Source organism: Misgurnus anguillicaudatus, chromosome 1, assembly GCF_027580225.2.
Source record: "Misgurnus anguillicaudatus chromosome 1, ASM2758022v2, whole genome shotgun sequence".
NCBI lineage: Eukaryota > Metazoa > Chordata > Actinopteri > Cypriniformes > Cobitidae > Misgurnus > Misgurnus anguillicaudatus.
The window spans coordinates 7,422,844-7,441,470 of record NC_073337.2 but is presented as its reverse complement, the minus strand read 5'-3'; the positions used below and the strand labels follow the sequence as shown (position 1 = coordinate 7,441,470).

Here is an 18,627-nt window from a genome sequence, read left to right as displayed (position 1 = left end):
TTTCTTTTTTGTGTCCCGTCACATAAATAATTATTTAGAGCAATTTTGTATAACAATGTCTCTTTATTAATGTTAATTGATAATTTAATTGATGAATCCAATGAATTGCTAAATAAAATCTGCAATTTAAATTTAGTTGGGTTATATTTAACCCAATGGGTAAATATTGTACAGAACACATGTTGGGTTATTAAATAAACCAGTGCTGGGTGCTTTCAACTCATGGCTGAGTTAATAAAATATACAATATTTACCCAGCATTGGTTTAAAACAGCACAATGTACAGTGTATCTTAATATTTCTTACATGAAAAATTTCACCCTCAAGATCTGATATCCTGGTTTCAGATTTTTCCTGCATGAGATGTGGCATAGTGTCCAACAGTTCACTTAGGTTAAGGTGCTTTTGTTTCTTTATCCACAAGGTGGCGAAATTGTTCCATAATATGAATAATCTATTGCGAACCATTGAAACTTACAAAACCACAGCTTTAAAATCTAACCAGAAATACCTTGCAAACTTTCACCTCCAAACGCAAAAGCAACATTAAAACTAATATAGAAATGTCGTTTCTTTTTTTTTTTATTAAAAAAAAAATTAGTCTTTTACAAAGCATTGCAGGAATAGTCAATCGGTTATATTGCTTGTATGCTCTTCCCATTTCTTATTGTTATGGTCTTTACTCTATGGTATGTATGTTGATTCCTAATGAAAGCAGCAATGCACTATTAATAAGCGTGGCTGCGCATGCGCAATGACAACGCGGCTCCGGTATCACTGACAGATAAATACAGCATCAGCGCCGTCGTCTTCGAGTTCCAGAGAAACAACGATGTATTTATGACACTTGTGTAACATTTAATATGTCAGGATGCGCAAAGCACCTGTGAGGTTGAAGGTGACACCTGGAGAGGAGCGAAGCGCATTCCCATGGCCAGGAGCGCAAACAGTAAACTGGACTCTTTCCTGAAGAGAAACACCAGCCGTGATGTGTACGAGCGGATTCGAGCCTGTGAGCCGTGTGTGGTGGTCTCGGGGTCGGTGAAGAAGGTTTTTATGCACGTGATATTGAGCGACGAGCGCGTGTACCTCAGCGAGTATCGTCCGCGCGCGCTGCGAAAGGCGCTCAGCTTTCGAGACATCACGAGCATTGAGCTGGTGAGCGAGCATTCTTTACAAACAAGACGCTGTGATGTTTTACTTTTAGCTGTGTATATATAGGTTTGTGCGTAATATCCTTGCGCTGATCTTCTGAAAGAATATAATAAATGAGCTACAATATAATCAAACGACAGTGCGGTTTTTTTTTTGCAATAAAATATACTAAATAGTCATATAAAGCAGCACACAGTGCAAAAAATGTGATGTATAGTGGATTGACTTGATGTAAAGCGTTGCCTTGCAGTGACATAAAACTGTTACAACAATATTTTTGTAAATTCTTGTGTAAATATTATATATGCAGCTTTTCACAATTTATTAAAGCGTTTAAGATATTCAATTGTGTGTACATTTACGAATTTATCGGACCCTTATTTTTTGGCACTACAATACATTTTATTCAGTATGTGGGTTCAAACCAATGTCCTTTTACGCTACTAAGTTACGCAATACCACTGAGCTATATAAGAGAATAATCATATTTAACATTTTGATGAGTAAGTAGTAAAGAACTTAGTATAAATACAAAATATTTTATTCATACTAAGAGTAAAATATAGAGAAAATAGGCCGACAATGATACGTAAAGAGAAGATTTACTTATTTTGTCATGCTAAACCCCTTTAAAGGTTTATTTGGGAAGCTTTTTATGTTTTTACACAGCCCAGAGCTGAGTCATGAACATTTCAGACTCTAAAAGCCCTACTGCGTAAAAAATGTAAATGTCACCATGGTGAAAGAACAGTAATTAATCTGTCATTAGCTTATAATAATTGCATATTCATCTGCTTGCTGTTGGAAAGACAACATGCAGATTTATGAAAATATAGTGATGTTAATAAATTATTCATGAGTAGAAGTTATTGAAAGATTATTCATTCCTGTTGTCACAATTTAGTAGATCCTTTGGTTTAGTGATTTATCATACAGTCTGATGTAAAATAATGTAAGCTGATGTAGTAAGGCCAGTCAATGTCATTTAATCACAACTGCGATCTGACAGATATCTAAAGTCATTGGTGTTTAAGAATGATTAAAAAAAATGTTTCATGAGTTCGCGTAACGTAATCAATTATGAAATAAAGTATATTTGGCATGCTGTCCCAGGGGATGGCTCCAAGCTCAGAATATTAGTGAGAATACTGGAATAAATATACCAGCAGAGATTGAGGCAATGGTGGTAAAGGATGGATTGGGCAAAAAACTTGGAGGAGTTGGGGGATAGCTATATATAGAGACCTATTGAGCTGTAAATGATGGAGCCTAAGGGGGCATGGAGCCAAAATTAAATAAGGTTTAGTTTCGCGAAAGTTTTGTATTGCGAAAATTTCATGTGCGTACGCGAAAGTAGGGCACACAAGTTTCATGTGAGCATGCAATAGTTTTGCATGCGGACGTGAATCTATTGCGTTCACATGTGAAACTTTCGCAATAGTTTCACGTGTCCGCGCGAAAGTTTCACAAGAGCACGCGAAAGTTTCACGTGAGCACGCGAAACTAAACTTTCAAAAAAAGTCAGCACATGAAGGTTTTGTGTGAGCACGTGAAAGTTTCATGTGAGCACATGAAACTAAACTTAAGATTCCATTTAAATGCTGTTAAAAGTAGAAACGTATTATTGAGCAAAAATTAAATAAAGTTTAGTTTCGCGAAAGTTTAGTATTGCGAAAGTTTGACGTGCGCATGCGAAAGTAGGGTACACAAGTTTCATGTGAGGATGCGATAGTTTCACGTGCGCACATGAAACGATCACGTGCGCACGTGAAACTGGCGCGTTTAGTTTTGCGTGCACACGTGGAACTTTCGCAATAGTTTCGCGTGCGCGCGCGAAAGTTTCACGTGACTTTAAAAAAAAATTCAGCACATGAAGGTTTTACGTGGGCACATGAAACTAAACTTAAGATTCCATTTAAATGCGGTTAAAAGCAGAAACGTGTGTATTATCGAGCAAAAATTAAATAAAGTTTAGTTTTGCGAAAGTTTAGTTTTGCGAAGGTTTCACGTGTGCACGCGAAAGTAGGACACACAAGTTTCACGTGAGCATGCGATGGTTTTACATGCGCACGTGAAACCATCGCATGCGCACATGAAACTACCGCATTGAAACTATTGTGTGCACATGTGAAACCTTTGCAATAGTTTCACGTGCGCGCGCGAAAGTTTTACATAAGCACGCAAAACTAAACTTTAAAAAAAATTCAGCACATGAAGGTTTTGCATGAGCACATAAAGTTTCACGTGAGCACATGAAACTAAACTTAAGATTCCATTTAAATGCTGTTAAAAGTAGAAACGTATTATTGAGCCAAAAATTAAATAAAGTTTAGTTTCGCGAAAGTTTAGTATTGCGGAAGTTTCACGTGCGCATGCGAAAGTAGGGTACACAAGTTTCACGTGAGGATGCGATAGTTTCACGTGCGCACATGAAACGATCACATGCGCACGTGAAACTAGCGCGTTTAGTTTCGCGTGCACACGTGAAACTATTGCGTGCACACGTGAAACTTTCGCAATAGTTTCACATGCGCGCGCGAAAGTTTCACGTGACTTTTAAAAAAAATTCAGCACATGAAGGTTTTACGTGGGCACATGAAACTAAACTTAAGATTCCATTTAAATGCTGTTAAAAGCAGAAACGTGTGTATAATTGAGCAAACATTAAATAAAGTTTAGTTTTGCGAAAGTTTAGTTTTGCGAAAGTTTCACGTGTGCACGCGAAAGTAGGGCACACAAGTTTCACGTGAGCATGCGATAGTTTTACATGCACACGTGAAACCATCGCATGCGCACGTGAAACTACCGCATTGAAACTATTGTGTGCACATGTGAAACCTTTGCAATAGTTTCACGTGCGCGCGCGAAAGTTTTACATAAGCACGCAAAACTAAACTTTAAAAAAAATTCAGCACATGAAGGTTTTGCGTGAGCACATAAAGTTTCATGTGAGCACATGAAACTAAACTTAAGATTCCATTTAAATGCTGTTAAAAGTAGAAACGTATTATTGAGCAAAAATTAAATAAAGTTTAGTTTCGCGAAAGTTTAGTATTGCGAAAGTTTGACGTGCGCATGCGAAAGTAGGGCACACAAGTTTCACGTGAGCATGCGATAGTTTTACATGCGCACGTGAAACCATTGCATGTGCACGTGAAACTACTGCATTGAAACTATTGTGTGCACATGTGAAACCTTTGCAATAGTTTCGCGTGCGCGCGCGAAAGTTTCACGTGAGCACACGAAACTAAACTTTAAAAAAAAATTCAGCACATGAAGGTTTTGCGTGAGCACATGAAAGTTTCACGTGAGCACATGAAACTAAACTTAAGATTTTTTTTTACTCCAATGTCACCTTAGGGGCTCGGTAGTGCATTCTGTTATTGTTAACACCAGATCAGCCTCTCTAAAATACAACATCTCTGCTCACAGGTCAACGATTTGCCGGATTTCCTCAGCGGACAGCATCGTGAGCGCTCTCTGCATATTCGTGTTGTCCATACTGCGAAGAATGCTGGGAAAAAGAGCACAGAGCCCAAAGGATTCAGCCAGAATGAGCCAGTTTGTCCACCTGCATCACCATTGATTGGACTCAACTTGGGAGCCCATCATTCTCTGGAGGGTAAAAAGGGTTAATTGAATTAAATGTAGCAGTAGTGACACATGCACCAGGTGTGAGTGTGTATCAGAGAGTTAAGAAGTAGCCAGACACTTTAACATTGAGATTTTGCAAAGCTGCTTAACCAGTGCAGGATAAAAAGGTAAGCCTAACTAAGCAGTAACCTTACGGTTGGCAGGACATGCAAAGACACTCAGCCTTTATCTGTGAACTTATCGATCTTGATGACCTTTATGACTCGCTGACCTTGACAAACAGCCATAAAGTCTATGTTCATTATAGATCGTTCTACTTAGTACTTTAACTTTTAATTAGCGTAATCTTCTTATGGTCCTGTCTGTCATTCTCTGTGTGCCCTACAGAGACAAGCAGCGTGCTCCTGTCGACTCGCTCAGCCCCATCCGAATCCACTGGCTGCAGAATCTCTCCCTCATCAATGAGGTAATAACCTCTCAGTGTTAATGGCCCTACCAACACATTCTCACTGCTACACAGCTGTCTATTTGTGCTCATCACTAATAGTGCTGGGCGACACCGACCCATTCAAAGTGCTTTATCTGCACAGTACAGGTTTTTATTGCCCCTACGATGTTTGGAATGAACAAACGTTTGCTTGGCAACTCACGCAAGCCATCATATTAAACTAACAGGTGCTTACAAACTACAAATGTGGAGATATTCTGGATCACATCGCTATATACAGATCTCATCAGAGCACAAGATATTCTGTGCTTAGTTGCCTGGACACTAAATTGATTAAGTTCTTAGCTCTGCTAAGCTGACAGTATACGGCGATAAGTTGTACACTGTAGTATACCAATGTGATAAAGCTTCAGAGGTTAATAATAATAATAATTTCTTGATGCTCAGGCTCTAACAAGTTGTCCTCAATTGTTCAACCTTTACATACACTATAAAAAATACTTTGCTGCCTTAAAATTTTTTGTTGAATCAACTCGGATTTACAAGTCATTTCAACTTACTATTATTTAGCTTGACTAGAGATGAGTTGTTATAACTACAGGTGAGTTGTTTTAACTTATAAAATTAAGTTGACTTTTCTCAACTATATTTTATAAGCTGTGACAACTCATCTCTGTTGACATGACTTGTAAATCTAAGTTGATTTAACAAAAGATGTTTAAACTGATAAGGAACACTGTGCCGTACACGGCACACCCCCTCCCTTGCACGTGAGGCTGCATAAACGTCATTGTAACTTTGAAGAATTAGATCTTCAAAAAATACGGTCATGCGGCACATCGTTGTAAAGCTTAGACTTTCGGGATTCCATTAAGCGCACACACAAAGCATCATATGATTTATAGCAGTCATAAAACTGTAATCTAGTTGTTAGTTACCTGAACCGGGGGGGGGGGGGGGTGCGCCGATTTAGGATATTTACTTACCTTCAAAATCTTCCCTTTATCCGCTTCGGTGAAATTGTCCAAAACAAATTGTTCGTAAATTTCCAAAAGTCAAAGGAAATGGAATATCCAAGCATTTTAATCCAAACGATTTGTTCATCTCACTATCTTGACGTTCTGACCAAATTACGTACGATATAAGTACTGTAAACAATTAGTTCACTAACGGACATTCGTTCGAATCTCACTTTTCATTCACGATTTATAATGAATATATTCGGATGTCACGTTTATTGTGCAGCGTCTGAGGAACAAATACGCCCCCTTGTGGAATTTCAGCCATTCCATAAGAGGCTACAGCAGCAAAGTATTTTTTACTGACGGAAGTCGAGAGAGGACATGCACTATTATTATTTTTTCTTAAATAATAATTTCTTAATTTCTCGTTATCTCGAGATAACAAAAGTTGTTTTCTCGTTATCCTGACATGATAATCCAAATGTCAGAATGTAATTTCCTGTCCATAATATTTAGTGTATTTTGAAGTGGACTACATACGTTGGGGTCTTCGCTGTTACCACACGTGTAGCTAATGTTGAGCCGATAGATAAAATAAAGATAAAAAAATAAAATAAATTAAGTTGGCTGTTCATGTTCGGGAATTTACCCATCGCTAAAGTAATACTGTACACGTTTCTATCTTCAATTATATTTAACAGTTTATTTAAATAAATATCAAAATCCTAAAAAGTGTGCATTTTAGCTGACAACCACATAAGCACGTTGGTTTTGTGAGTGTTTGTTGACTTTCAGTCATACCATTTAAATGCTGTTAAAAGTAGAAACGTGTATATTATTAAGTAACTTAAAGACGGTCCCTAAATTCACCACTGTAAAATTGTAAATATTGAGAATTCTATTTCAGCTTGAGCCAATCTCTGATCCAAGTAAAATCTAATTTGTTCATCCATGCTAATTTAGCAAAATATGCTTTTGCTGTTTACAAACAAAACAACACTTTCTATCGAGTACACGTAAGCTTTAATCCCATCTCAAGAATACAACTTTTGTTATGTCGAAATCACGAGAAAACAACCTTTTTTATCTCAAGATCACGAGAAATTAAGTCGTGATCACGAGAAAACAAGCAAGCAAAAATAATAATGTGTATGTCCTCTCTCGACTTCCATATTTTACAGTGTAATGCCGCGTTTACACCAACCGCGTTTCAGGCTTCAAAATTGCGTCTACCGCAACAGTTTGAATGCAAGCATTTGACGCGCGTCAGAGGCAAAATCCACTTCTTGTGGGAGGTGCAAGTGCTATGCGGTTGTCTGTTTGCAAGATGACTGATGTTGATTGCGCATTAATCGATAGAGTTACTGGTTTGTATTTGGTAACCTTACTATAGGGGGAAAATAAACGGCGCGGGTCGATAAACGTCACTGACTCAAAATTGAAATGTGTATTACAACTTACCAGGTTGCCCGATGTCCTCACTGACACTCTTCCAAGAGAGGTCCTTTTTATTCCTGTCTCTATAGAAATAAGAACTTGTGTCGTATAGTGCCGGACGACTGCTTTGGACAATATCAAGTGTTCCTTCAGGTTGAATGAGTGACTCCGTGCGGGGCTGCCGCCACAGCAGCAAGCAGGCTCCTGATTAGTTAATGCAATATTCCGCCAAAGTTCAAATTTTTCAACTCGAGCATCAGCCGGCAATTCACGTCAAACGCAAAATGCACAAAAAGCACATTTCGCATATACAGCGCGTACCGCGCCAGGCGCTCATTTTGCACCATTCGCGCGAACTAGACGTGCGTGAGGCGGAATCCCGTCTTCCGCGCCAAATGCCTCATCCGCGCCACGAGACCTCCAGACGCACATCAACGCGTCTTCACATTGACTTAACATTGAAATCACTCGCGCTTCACGCCTCTAAAGTAAACGCAGCATAAGCATCGCAACAATTGTTTTAGGAAGTAAACATTTTCTCAGTTATGCAACAAAAACTGGTTTAATTGCGTCAAGTAATTGTTTCAAATAGCTTAAAAAATGTGGTACAAAATTGATTTATGGTTTTTAAGTATATAATAGTTTAACTTCAGGAGCAAAGGGGAAGCATTTGCTTAGAAACTCACTTATAGAGAGGAGAAGGAGCTGCATATTGAATGTACACCTCAGTTTTTTATTAAAAGGGAAAGCAAATTTAATAAAACGAAATAATAAAACCGATATCAGTATCAAAATTTCCAAGAAGGTCCCCGGTTCGAGCCCTAAAACAAGCAAGTTAGGTGAATTGAAGATACCGAATTACCTCTCCCCCAATGTGTGTATGGATTAACTTGTGTGGATCAACTTGGGTATGGATTAACCAGTTCTCCCAATGAGCCATATGCTAGAATGGTGTGAAGAATGAGACAGAAAGAAAGAAAATAGAGATGCTATTTGCGTTTCTCTGTGAGGATGTAACAGAAGCCTCTGAAATGAGGACAGGTCACGTTTCATATGTATGTTTAATGAGGTAATATATATTGTAGATCTTGTAAATAGCAAACCAGTAGCCTACTCAGGTTTAATGTGTATCATTTGTGGTTTAAACTCATAGTTGATGGTTTTGTTGTTGTTATGCCTTTTGCACTGCTGAGACGCCATGACAAGATTTTACAACCTGTGAGCGGGGGGACGGGTGGGAGGCCATTGGCGTCATTCACGCTGTTGCCAGGGCACAATATGAGACGGAAACCACCGAGCAGTAAACGTCCAATTAAAAGCCTTGGTGCTTAGTTTCACACGTGTGTTTACGAAATTGTTGAGGAAGAAATGAGAGATGCCAATGTGAGCAGCATCATCATCACTGTGGTGTTGCTTCATCTGAGAGCAGTATTGTGATGTTTATCCAGATACTCTCACCTCTTTCGTTGAATAACACCCAAGGGAGACCATTAGTTCATGTTTAACACAAATTTGTGAGCACTTGCTGTTGTCTGAGGAGACACGTATAACCACATGGGAAGCGTCTCAGGGGATGTTTAAAATCGTGTTCGTGTAGAGCCAGCTTTCTAACGTTTAAACATTTATTTTAGGTTTGAATTGGTGGTGTACTTGAGTGCAGAGATGGTCTGTCATTATCATTGAGAGTTTCTCAGACATTAACATTGAATAAAGTAGGTCAGTGTGACTAAAATAAGATTGTGGCCATTTTCCACGGAAATGCTGAGAACATGGAAAGGTTTTTTCTTTATTCTGCATCGTATTAGAGCAGATTGAGACAGAATGAAGTTACATGAACAACGTTGTGTAGCATCCAAGAGTTGTGCTCCACTGTACACTGTGAGTCCCTCACTGGCGCCTCCTTGTGATTTTGATCTTTCATTCATGGGCCGGTAACTGGTTTCGAGGTATACCGAGGTTTTAAACAGTCAAGGATTCAAAACCACAAAAATTTTCTGTGATACCGTCTCCAAGGTATGAGCTGTGTTTATACAAAATTCATTTAATTATTAAGTCATGTGATTGATTTTATGTTTACATTTAATATACATTACGAAAATATTATATATTTTTTGAAAGCATATCATAATTTAAAGGCTTTATTTTTAAACCTGGCATTTAAAAATAACACATTTTAGTGATGCAATGGCAATACCGCAACACCGTGAAACCGTGGTTTGGTTGCTTTAATGCTTTAATTTGCAGGCCCTGTTAAATAGATAATATTCAGATTATTATGTTCACAATCTTATACACATAAGATTCATAGGACGTATATTCAAGAAGTTTTTAAAATAAATAAATATATAAAAATATATAAAAAATAAATAAAATGATTTATTTTACATCTTAAAAAAGTCTTGTGAAATGTCCCCTTTAATTAAAACACTTTGGGGTGGTTTCCCGGACAGGGCTTATCCTAGTCCCAGACTATAATGCATGTTTGTTCCTTCAACACCTTGTACTGATTGTTTGTAAAAAAAAAAAACGACTTAAATGTCCTAATATAGCTAAGTACTGGATTAATCTAAACCCTTTTTGGGAAACCGCCCCCCGTATGTGGATCCTACATAAGCTACAAAGCATTCATTTATTTTCCTTTTTACAGTGATGGAGGACTGCTGGAAGAGGACAGCAGCATCATCACAAAGAGGCGTTCAACCTCATGTCCAAACAAGGATTTGTTGGGCTTGAGTCTGTTTCAGCCCCCCTCTCCTGCCCTCTCCTCAGGCTCAAGTATAGCGCCTTCACCCAGCATCCCAAACCAGGAGAGATGGGCTCCATCTTTCAGTCGTAGGAGTTCGAGCCTGGCAAAGTTGGTGAGGAGAACCCTGGCGGAGAAAGACAAAGAGGATGAGGATGACAAGGAGGAAGAGTTACACCTTTATGCTGTGTCTCCTACCTCACGAATATATCTACACCTTCAGAGCTCCTGGAGCAGTTACATTATAGTATGTGCCTGACTCTCTGGGTTTGTGGTGTGGATATGAGTTCAGTTCTACCTGTTAGGGGGTGTGCACACCAAAGCTTTCACACCTTCGACTGCCGTAGGTTTTCAATTGTTTCCAATGGAAGCTCGCCGTTTTTTCTGCGCACAGCGCTAAGCGTTGAGAGTTGAAAGATATTCAACTTTGGGTAAAAAGCTCAGCCCGTCAATGTCAGTTCTCACATGGCCGTCCAATCACAGTGGAGGAAAGGCGGGACAAATATCTCAACAACCAACTGGCGCAACGTACAATGACATATACGTATCACAGCAACCAAAGCACTCGTCTAAAGAAAGCTGGCGCTCAGCTGAAAAACAGCTGGCATTCGGAATCCATTTGGTGTTTTCAGCCACGTTTAAAATATTTGGTGTGCACACCCCCTTAGTTTCTAAGTAGCATGTGTTTAGGCCACAAATTAGAACCTTTTTTGAATATTAATTCATAATAATTAACATTTTCATGTAAACACATTTTCTATTTGTATGCTTAGAGCTCAAAAAAAAAAAAAAAATAGAAGTATTTGCCTTGGGCTTTGCGACAAGAACTGTCAAATCACTCACCAGCTTTTATGTGTTTGTAGAGATCAACGCTAATGCTTGACCCAACGTACAGAAAGAGATGTGGGATGTCCTCATCGTCTCCAGAGGAACTGAAATATCACAAGATAAGGTAATGCAACATCTTGATATCTTTTGCACAAGAAAAAGCAACTCTCCATCTAATAAAAATCTCCCTTAAAGGCTGTAATGTGGCTTACTGGTTAAAGAATTATGCTGGTAACCCAATGTAAAATGTATCCTGTTTGTCTTTGTAGTTAAATGTAACGACTGACTAAGTGTTTGTTAAATGAAGATTACTGTTACTTTGTGCAGCTGGGAGCGGACATGTCACTTATTCAGTCAGTTAAGCGGAGAGTTGCTTCAAGAGGACATCAGTCTGGAGAGTTTATATTTACTCCTGCAGGAGCTCCATACAGCCACATACCGCAATCCCACCATCAAAAAACTCTTCTGGAGGGTAAAACTACAAAGTTTGTAGTATTTATGTGAATGAATGTGATGTTTAAGGAATAAGGATATTCATAATAAGGACATTTACTGATACAGATCTACAGTGAGGAAAATACGTATTTGAACAAAAAATTTTGTTTGAGCTTCCTCCAAAGATTCTCTATTGGGTTTAGGTCTGGAGACTGGCTAGGACACGCCAGAACCCTGATATGCTTCTTACAAAGCCACTCCTTGGTTATCCTGCCTGTGTGCTTTGGGTCATTGTCATGTTGGAAGACCCAGCCTCGACCCATCTTCAATGCTCTAACTGAGGGTAGGAGGTTTTTCCCCAAAATCTCGCAATACATTCCCCTGGTCATCCTCTCCTTAATACAGTGCAGTCGCCCTGTCCCATGTGCAGAAAAACACCCCCAAAGCATGATGCTAGCACCCCCATGCTTCACAGTAGGGATGGTGTTCTTGGTATGGTACTCATCATTCTTCTTCCTCCAAACATGTTTAGTGGAATTATGACCAAAAAAGTTCTATTTTGTTCTCATCTGACCACATGACTTTCTCCCATGACTCCTCTGGATCATCCAAATGGTCATTGGCAAACTTAAGACGGGCCTGGACATGTGCTGCTTTAAGCAGGGGAACCTTCCATGCCATGCATGATTTCAAACCATGACGTCTTGGTGTATTACAAGCAGTAACCTTGGAAACGGTGGTCCCAGCTCTTTTCAGGTCATTGACCAGCTCCTCCTGTGTAGTTCTGGGCTGATTTCTCACCTTTCTTAGGATCAATTAGACCCCACGAGGTGAGATCCTGCATGGAGCCCCAGTCCGAGGGAGATTGACAGTCGTGTTTAACTTCTTCCATTTTCTAATGTTGCTCCAACAGTGGACCTTTTTTCACCAAGCTGCTTGGAAATTTCCCCATAGCCCTTTCCTGCCTTGTGGAGGTGTACAATTCTGTCTTTGGACAGCTCTCTGGTTTTGGCCATGTTAGTAGTTGGATTCTTACTGATTGTATGGGGTGGACAGGTGTCTTTATGCAGCTAACGACCTCAAGCAGGTGCATCTAATTTAGGACAATAAATGAAGTGGAGGTGGACATTTTAAAGGCAGACTTACAGGTCTTAGAGGTCAGAATTCTAGCTGATAGACATATACTTATTTGCAGCTGTATCATACAAATAAATAGTTTCTATGATTTCTAACTGGGAGAACTTGCAAAATAGCAGGGTGTTCAAGTGCTTGTTTTCCTCACTGTATATGAATATAAGCAAGCTTTGTCACTCTCATTTTTCTCTTCAGTCATCTGACCTTTATCCTTTCCTGGTGAAAACACTGTCTGACAGCTCTCAGGCCACCCGGGAAGGAATACACACAGTCGACAGATTTCTGTAAGCCTTGTAATAAAAGCAAAAGTAGCTGGTCTTGTTAGACATGTGGTTTGTGGTTATGTGTAAGCTGATGTCTCTCTGTCTCCCAGCCTTTGTACTTTAGTGGTTCAGATATTAAGCCTGATGTTCAGGGAAACCGAAATCGAACCGGCCCGACTCAGCATGCTAACAGCCAAACAGTGAGCAATTTAATTTTCACTATACCATCCGTGTTCTGATAGGATTACATGCACTGTAAAAAAAACTTTGCTGCCTTAAAAATTTTTGTTGAATCAACTCAGATTTACAAGTCAGGTCAACAGAAATTAGTTGTCACGACTTATAAAATATAGTTGAGAAAAGTCAACGTAATTTTATAAGTTGTAACAACTCACCTGTAGTTATAACAACTCATCTCTAGTCAAGATAAATAATAGTAAGTTGAAATGACTTGTAGATCCGAGTTGATTCAACAAACAATTTTAAGGCAGCAAAGTATTTTTTACAGTGTGGGTTTGTTTATTTATTTATTTAATAACTATTTTGATGCAGGGGGGCGCTTACAGCAAACATGCTGCTTGCCCTAGTGTGTGATCCAGAACTTCAACTCCCAGATTCTACTAATGGCTCCCAATCCTCAAATACTACGGTATAAGATATTCCCCTTGTGTCAGTCCTGAAATCAATAAAAATATTAATATTGTGTATTTCCTTTTTGCCATTATTTTGTTTTATTCTGGCATGTTTATGTTATATTAAACCTCATATGTCACAGCTGCAGGGTTTGCAGGCGGACTATCTGGATGCAGCATCTGCTTTACTTTTTGAGGTTGTCATTCTTTGTCAGGAAGTGAGTAGCACATTTCTAAAGCATATGCATGGTGTCAAAAATGGATATATAACACTGGTCATTTTTAACCGTTTCATTTGTGGTTTGAAGGCTAGTCGCATTCCTGCTCTGGGACATTTCCTTACGGTCAGCTGGGTGCTTCGAATGATTAAACCTCACCCTTTCTTGGTAAAGTCTACAATTTCATGTTCATAGCCCATACTGTGTCATTGTGGTTATATGCTGGATGAGCATGCCTGTTCCAGAAAGGTATATAGGTGTTTGAAATCCCTTCAGTGTACTTCATCCGTTTTGTTGTTTCCTCGTCTCTCTATTATAGCTGCCATTTGTTGGATATCAAGCCCAGCAGGTGGTTCTGCTTCTCTCGGATGAGCAGTATCCTGTCAGCCCATCTCAGGCGGTTCTTCTGTACCAGCGATGCCGTCTTCTGTTAGCTTGTCTACAGCACAGCATCTACCTGAGCAAGTACATCCGGACAACCTTTAAAGAAGAGTTCAGGTTCTTCATTAAATTCATTAGCAAGATTTACACACTAAATTGTTTACTTTTAATTGTGTAACTGTTATGCTTTTGTGTGCTGTTGCTTTATAGGTACTATGTTAAGATGTCAGCGCTGAAGCACAAGTTGCCCCAGCAGTACCCCATCAGTCAACCCACCCAGCTTCTGCTTTCCCAGCTCATCAGTCTGGTTCTTCAGAAACCCTGAGCTCTACTGCAGCTACAGCTCACAGATCCTGACATTTTAAATCTGTCTATGTTATCGCATCTCTCTCTCTCGCTCCAGTGAATTTCTTCTGCACATGCACAGATGCAGAGATGTTCTTATGAGGAAATATGCCTTTGAATGACTATGCAGCACCTTAATATTGAAGTCTTGTATTGTGTCTTTTTTGCTTTAAACAGAGATTGCAGGATTACACTCTGTTTAGCACATCACCTTTTATTATACTCAGGATTTTATTAACTAGAATAAGTGTAAGAATGTTGGATTTTATGGTATGCAAAGCCACAGGGCAGGAACATCACAACATTTAATATACAAAATTACTTGAACTATTTATTTTATGTAAATATATAAAAGTTGGCTGTATAATACACTTAAGTCATCAATTAATTTGTAGGACATCAAGTATATAAGATTAATCACAGTATTTTATATAAGAAATGTCATAAATTCAAATTTACAGTAACTAGACACTTGTACGGATGCACTTATTTGGTAATAATGGGTCTATATTTGGATATCATTTATTTGCACTTTGAGAATTGTATGTGTTTCCAGGAACTCTATGTACCTCATGGCCTGAAATAAAATTTTATTTTAAATATGTATTTGTATCCCTTTTTTTAAAAAAAAAAAAAACGTAATTAATACCTAAGGTAATAAATAGTTACTAATTGGTGGTAATCCTGCGTGTATGGTAGTCGCCATTAAAAAGAAATAGTTACTAATATGTTATTGATATTATTAAAATAATATTATATTGGATACGACAAGAAGCGCTTAACCATCCAACAGGAAAATGTGAGCACTGTGGAATAGAGGAATCAGTTGAACATGTTATTTGTGTCAAAAGTATGAATGAGAAATAATAAAGAATGAACTTAGAAAGATCGGAGTGGTTGAACTAAAGCTTAAAAATATAATTGATAATGGATTAGAAAGTGTATTTCTTTATCTTAAGACAACAGGGCTCATTAGGAGAATTTAGTGGGTTAAAAACATATATATATGAAAATCAAAACCTATTTTTCTGTATTTAAAAAAAGAATTTCTTGAAAGCTACCTTCCTTCTTTATATTATATGAAAAGCAAACAGGCTTGTAAATTTGCTGGACTGATAAAAGACTTTGACATTCTAGAAAATGATTGCCCCCCCCCCCCCCTTTTGTTTTGTTTCTGTATTACTTTATATTTCTTTTATTTATATGATTTATTTTCTGAAATGTGTGCGCCTTGCTTTTTTATTTTTATTTCTAACAAGTATGAGTGCCATGTATAAGTGTACATTTGTTCATAAATAAAAAAGAAAAAAAAAAAAGCACCAAAAAAGAAGATGAAGAAGAAGACGAAGAAGATGGGGTGTCAAAAGGGTTTTTTTTTTTTTTTTTTTTTTTTTGTTCTTCACAATTCAGATCCATTACACATATGCGCAAGTTATACAGTAGGTGGCAGTAATACTCCCAAGGAGTGAGCAGCCATTAAACGGAAAGAAGAAGAAGAAGAAGACGAAGAAGAAGAAGCGCTTGACCGGAAGTGTCGGAACGCAATCAGTGCGTCGTTGTTGCAACTACGGAATGTTTTCAAAGGCGGACCGGAAACAGCGTGAGGCGTTGTTGAAGCATTCTTGAGATCTGTTCAACTTGTAAGTCAGAGTTTATCTTTAGATTAGTCTTTCACATTTATAGCGAAAATAATATAACATGCAAAGCATCATTTCTGTGCGTAAATAATCACGAGCTTTGTTCTATAAACGTAATCACTTTATGGACGCGAATGGCGGGAGATTAACTACATGTGATTATTCATTGGATTTGCTAAAAGTGGTTTAGATATTAGATTAAAAAAACTTCAATGAACTAATGTGGCACATTTATGGCCGCGTCTATACGTGACACTCCGACATTGTTTCCTAAAACAAGGGAAAGATTTTAACCAAATAATGTGTGGCCTCATGGAATAATGCTAATAATCTCTTTTGAATGTTACTTTTATCCAAATAAGTCACACTTTTGTAAAATGTGCATGTGCTTTTTGTTTTTAAGGGTAATTCTAAAAAATTCCACGAAGACACAAAAACATCCTCAAAGAAAAGATAATGTTGAGAAATGCCTCTGCGCAGGTAACTAACTTACATTGACTATTTCCATAAATGTTAATTTCCGGTAATAAGGGTTATTGCTGATTGTTACTTTGTTAATCCTGACAGATACTTAAACAGTTCGTCAGACACAGGACTACAGATACAAGTCTGATTTTGGAGAGATGTGAGTATGTGTCAATCAATGTCATTCTACATGACAGGGATGATATTTTTCTGTTTGAAGCTAATTACTTGATTAATATTATTGTTAATTATTTAACATTGCACATCACTTAATTTTATATATTAAATGTGCATACGATTTATTTTGCTCTCTTTGATGGAACCTTTTAATTGTACTCATTATTCATATTTAAATACTTTACATGTTAGTGTGGTATAGGGCTGTGCTATATGCTCCAAACAAATAACTTGAACTGTTTGCTTTTATATCTCCTTGAATAGCTATTAACAAGGTGCAGTTGCTTGGGCGTGTGGGGCAAGACCCTGTCATGAGACAGGTAGAGGGCAGAAACCCTGTCACCATCTTTTCTATGGCAACAAATGAGATGTGGCGTTCAGGGGAGGGAGAACCCACAAATACAGGTAAGAGTTTATAAAGGACTTTATTGCTGTGCACCAAAATCCTTTTGGGGATATATTTCCATTACTCAGTAGTCAAAAGTCAGAAGATTTGCATATGGCAATTTGTTAACTTAAAACAAACTAACATAGGTTTGTTGGTTAAACAGGAGATGTCAGCCAGAAAACAACATGGCACAGAATTTCAGTATTCAAACCAGGTCTCAGAGATGTGGCATATCAGTATGTGAAAAAAGGGTGCGTCTTCTGTTGTTGTTGTTTTTTCAACCATTAAAAATAATATATAAACTGAAACAAGTGTCTTGAATACTATAATTAACCCAATGTTTTTCAGATCCCGAATTCTTGTTGAAGGAAAGCTTGACTATGGTGAATATGTGGATAAAAACAATGTCAGGCGACAAGCAACAACTATTATCGCAGGTCAGTCTTCAATGCCTCTTTACTTTTGATGCTTAACATGTCTTAATTACTCATCATTCCCCATTTTTTTGCCTTATGAGTTAAAATGTACTATTTTTCTTCTTTCCACAGATAATATTGTCTTTTTAAGTGAAAATGTCCGAGACCAGTTGTGAAAAGCTTTCTTAGACTTTAGGAACCAAAAGAAGATGGAAGATATTTTGTATAGTGTTACTCTGCTCATTGACAATAAACTTGTGGGACTTTATGCCTGCCCTTAACAGTCATACATTAACAAATGAAGAAAAGTTGTTAGGTTAATTCACATGCTCTCTTATTTCCGATAGAGGGCGTCAGTGGAATGCACTTTGGCATGTAAACAATGTTCCTGCCCCATAAACTGGATTGGGCGGTTTTTGTAACAGAATTATACATTTACTTTTTTTAGTAACGTCGAAAATATTAAAGGTATGTTGAAAAATCATTATGTGGAATTCTGGTAAAAAATATATTTTCCAATTTGTTGTTGTGCTATCATGCTTATGTCTATAAATATGACAGCTTTTGTTAAAGGTTTATTGAAAATATTTATGCTCACCAAAATACTACTTTATGTAATTTCAAAATTTAAAGCACTCAGTTCTCAAAATCTCCCATTTTTGCTAACAATAGAGTAGTTTCATTTATTTCTTGTTTAATACTTTGTATACTTTTTAAATACTTATAAAGTTCCAAATAAATATAAACCAGTGTCATATAAATCAGTGTAGTGATTATTTCTTGCTATAGTAATAAGCTACATAAATTATCGTACAGCAACTTGTTAATGGTGTATTTGAAATATTTCGCATATTCACTACATAGTGAACGACACAGTTTAAGTTCACTACACGAAAAACTAGGCGTTTCATGGAAACGCTCAAAATAATAGCTCATCAAAACCTATTTGAAACCACACATTCACGTGGC

General features: G+C 37.8%; 2 protein-coding genes across 3 annotated transcripts; both read left to right on the top strand.

Moving 5' to 3' along the window:
* The first annotated feature begins 752 nt into the window (after nucleotides 1-752).
* c1h12orf56 (chromosome 1 C12orf56 homolog) lies at nucleotides 753-15,179 on the top strand. Of its 2 annotated transcripts, none has more exons than XM_055191324.2 (13): nucleotides 753-1,012; nucleotides 4,588-4,777; nucleotides 5,137-5,215; nucleotides 10,244-10,586; nucleotides 11,203-11,291; nucleotides 11,495-11,639; nucleotides 12,932-13,020; nucleotides 13,110-13,199; nucleotides 13,552-13,648; nucleotides 13,775-13,849; nucleotides 13,940-14,017; nucleotides 14,169-14,347; nucleotides 14,441-15,179. In XM_055191324.2, exons 1-13 carry the CDS (start codon nucleotides 989-991, stop codon nucleotides 14,553-14,555), a joined length of 1,593 nt encoding a protein of 530 aa, XP_055047299.2. In that variant the 5' UTR covers nucleotides 753-988; the 3' UTR covers nucleotides 14,556-15,179. The 2 variants fall into 2 exon arrangements, with proteins under 2 accessions (XP_055047299.2, XP_055047298.2); XM_055191323.2 differs by having other exon boundaries at nucleotides 753-1,158.
* A 914-nt stretch (nucleotides 15,180-16,093) lies between these two features.
* Nucleotides 16,094-18,142, top strand: ssbp1 (single-stranded DNA binding protein 1). Its single transcript, XM_055191365.2, has 7 exons — nucleotides 16,094-16,215; nucleotides 16,616-16,692; nucleotides 16,780-16,837; nucleotides 17,119-17,259; nucleotides 17,406-17,493; nucleotides 17,591-17,679; nucleotides 17,791-18,142. Exons 2-7 carry the CDS (start codon nucleotides 16,669-16,671, stop codon nucleotides 17,832-17,834), a joined length of 444 nt encoding a protein of 147 aa, XP_055047340.1. The 5' UTR covers nucleotides 16,094-16,215; nucleotides 16,616-16,668; the 3' UTR covers nucleotides 17,835-18,142.
* The last annotated feature ends 485 nt before the right edge of the window (nucleotides 18,143-18,627 follow it).

What these genes read in the sequence shown, in the direction of transcription:
- c1h12orf56 (XM_055191323.2), top strand. Translation starts at nt 931, where the DNA reads ATGGCCAGGAGCGCAAACAGTAAACTGGACTCTTTCCTGAAGAGAAAC. An exon ending in AGCCCATCATTCTCTGGAGG is followed by an intron (nt 4,778 to 5,136) that starts GTAAAAAGGGTT and finishes TGTGCCCTACAG; the next exon opens with AGACAAGCAGCGTGCTCCTG. An exon ending in TTAAACCTCACCCTTTCTTG is followed by an intron (nt 14,018 to 14,168) that starts GTAAAGTCTACA and finishes TCTCTATTATAG; the next exon opens with CTGCCATTTGTTGGATATCA.
- ssbp1 (XM_055191365.2), top strand. Translation starts at nt 16,669, where the DNA reads ATGTTGAGAAATGCCTCTGCGCAG. An exon ending in TGAGAAATGCCTCTGCGCAG is followed by an intron (nt 16,693 to 16,779) that starts GTAACTAACTTA and finishes TAATCCTGACAG; the next exon opens with ATACTTAAACAGTTCGTCAG. An exon ending in AGCAACAACTATTATCGCAG is followed by an intron (nt 17,680 to 17,790) that starts GTCAGTCTTCAA and finishes TTCTTTCCACAG; the next exon opens with ATAATATTGTCTTTTTAAGT.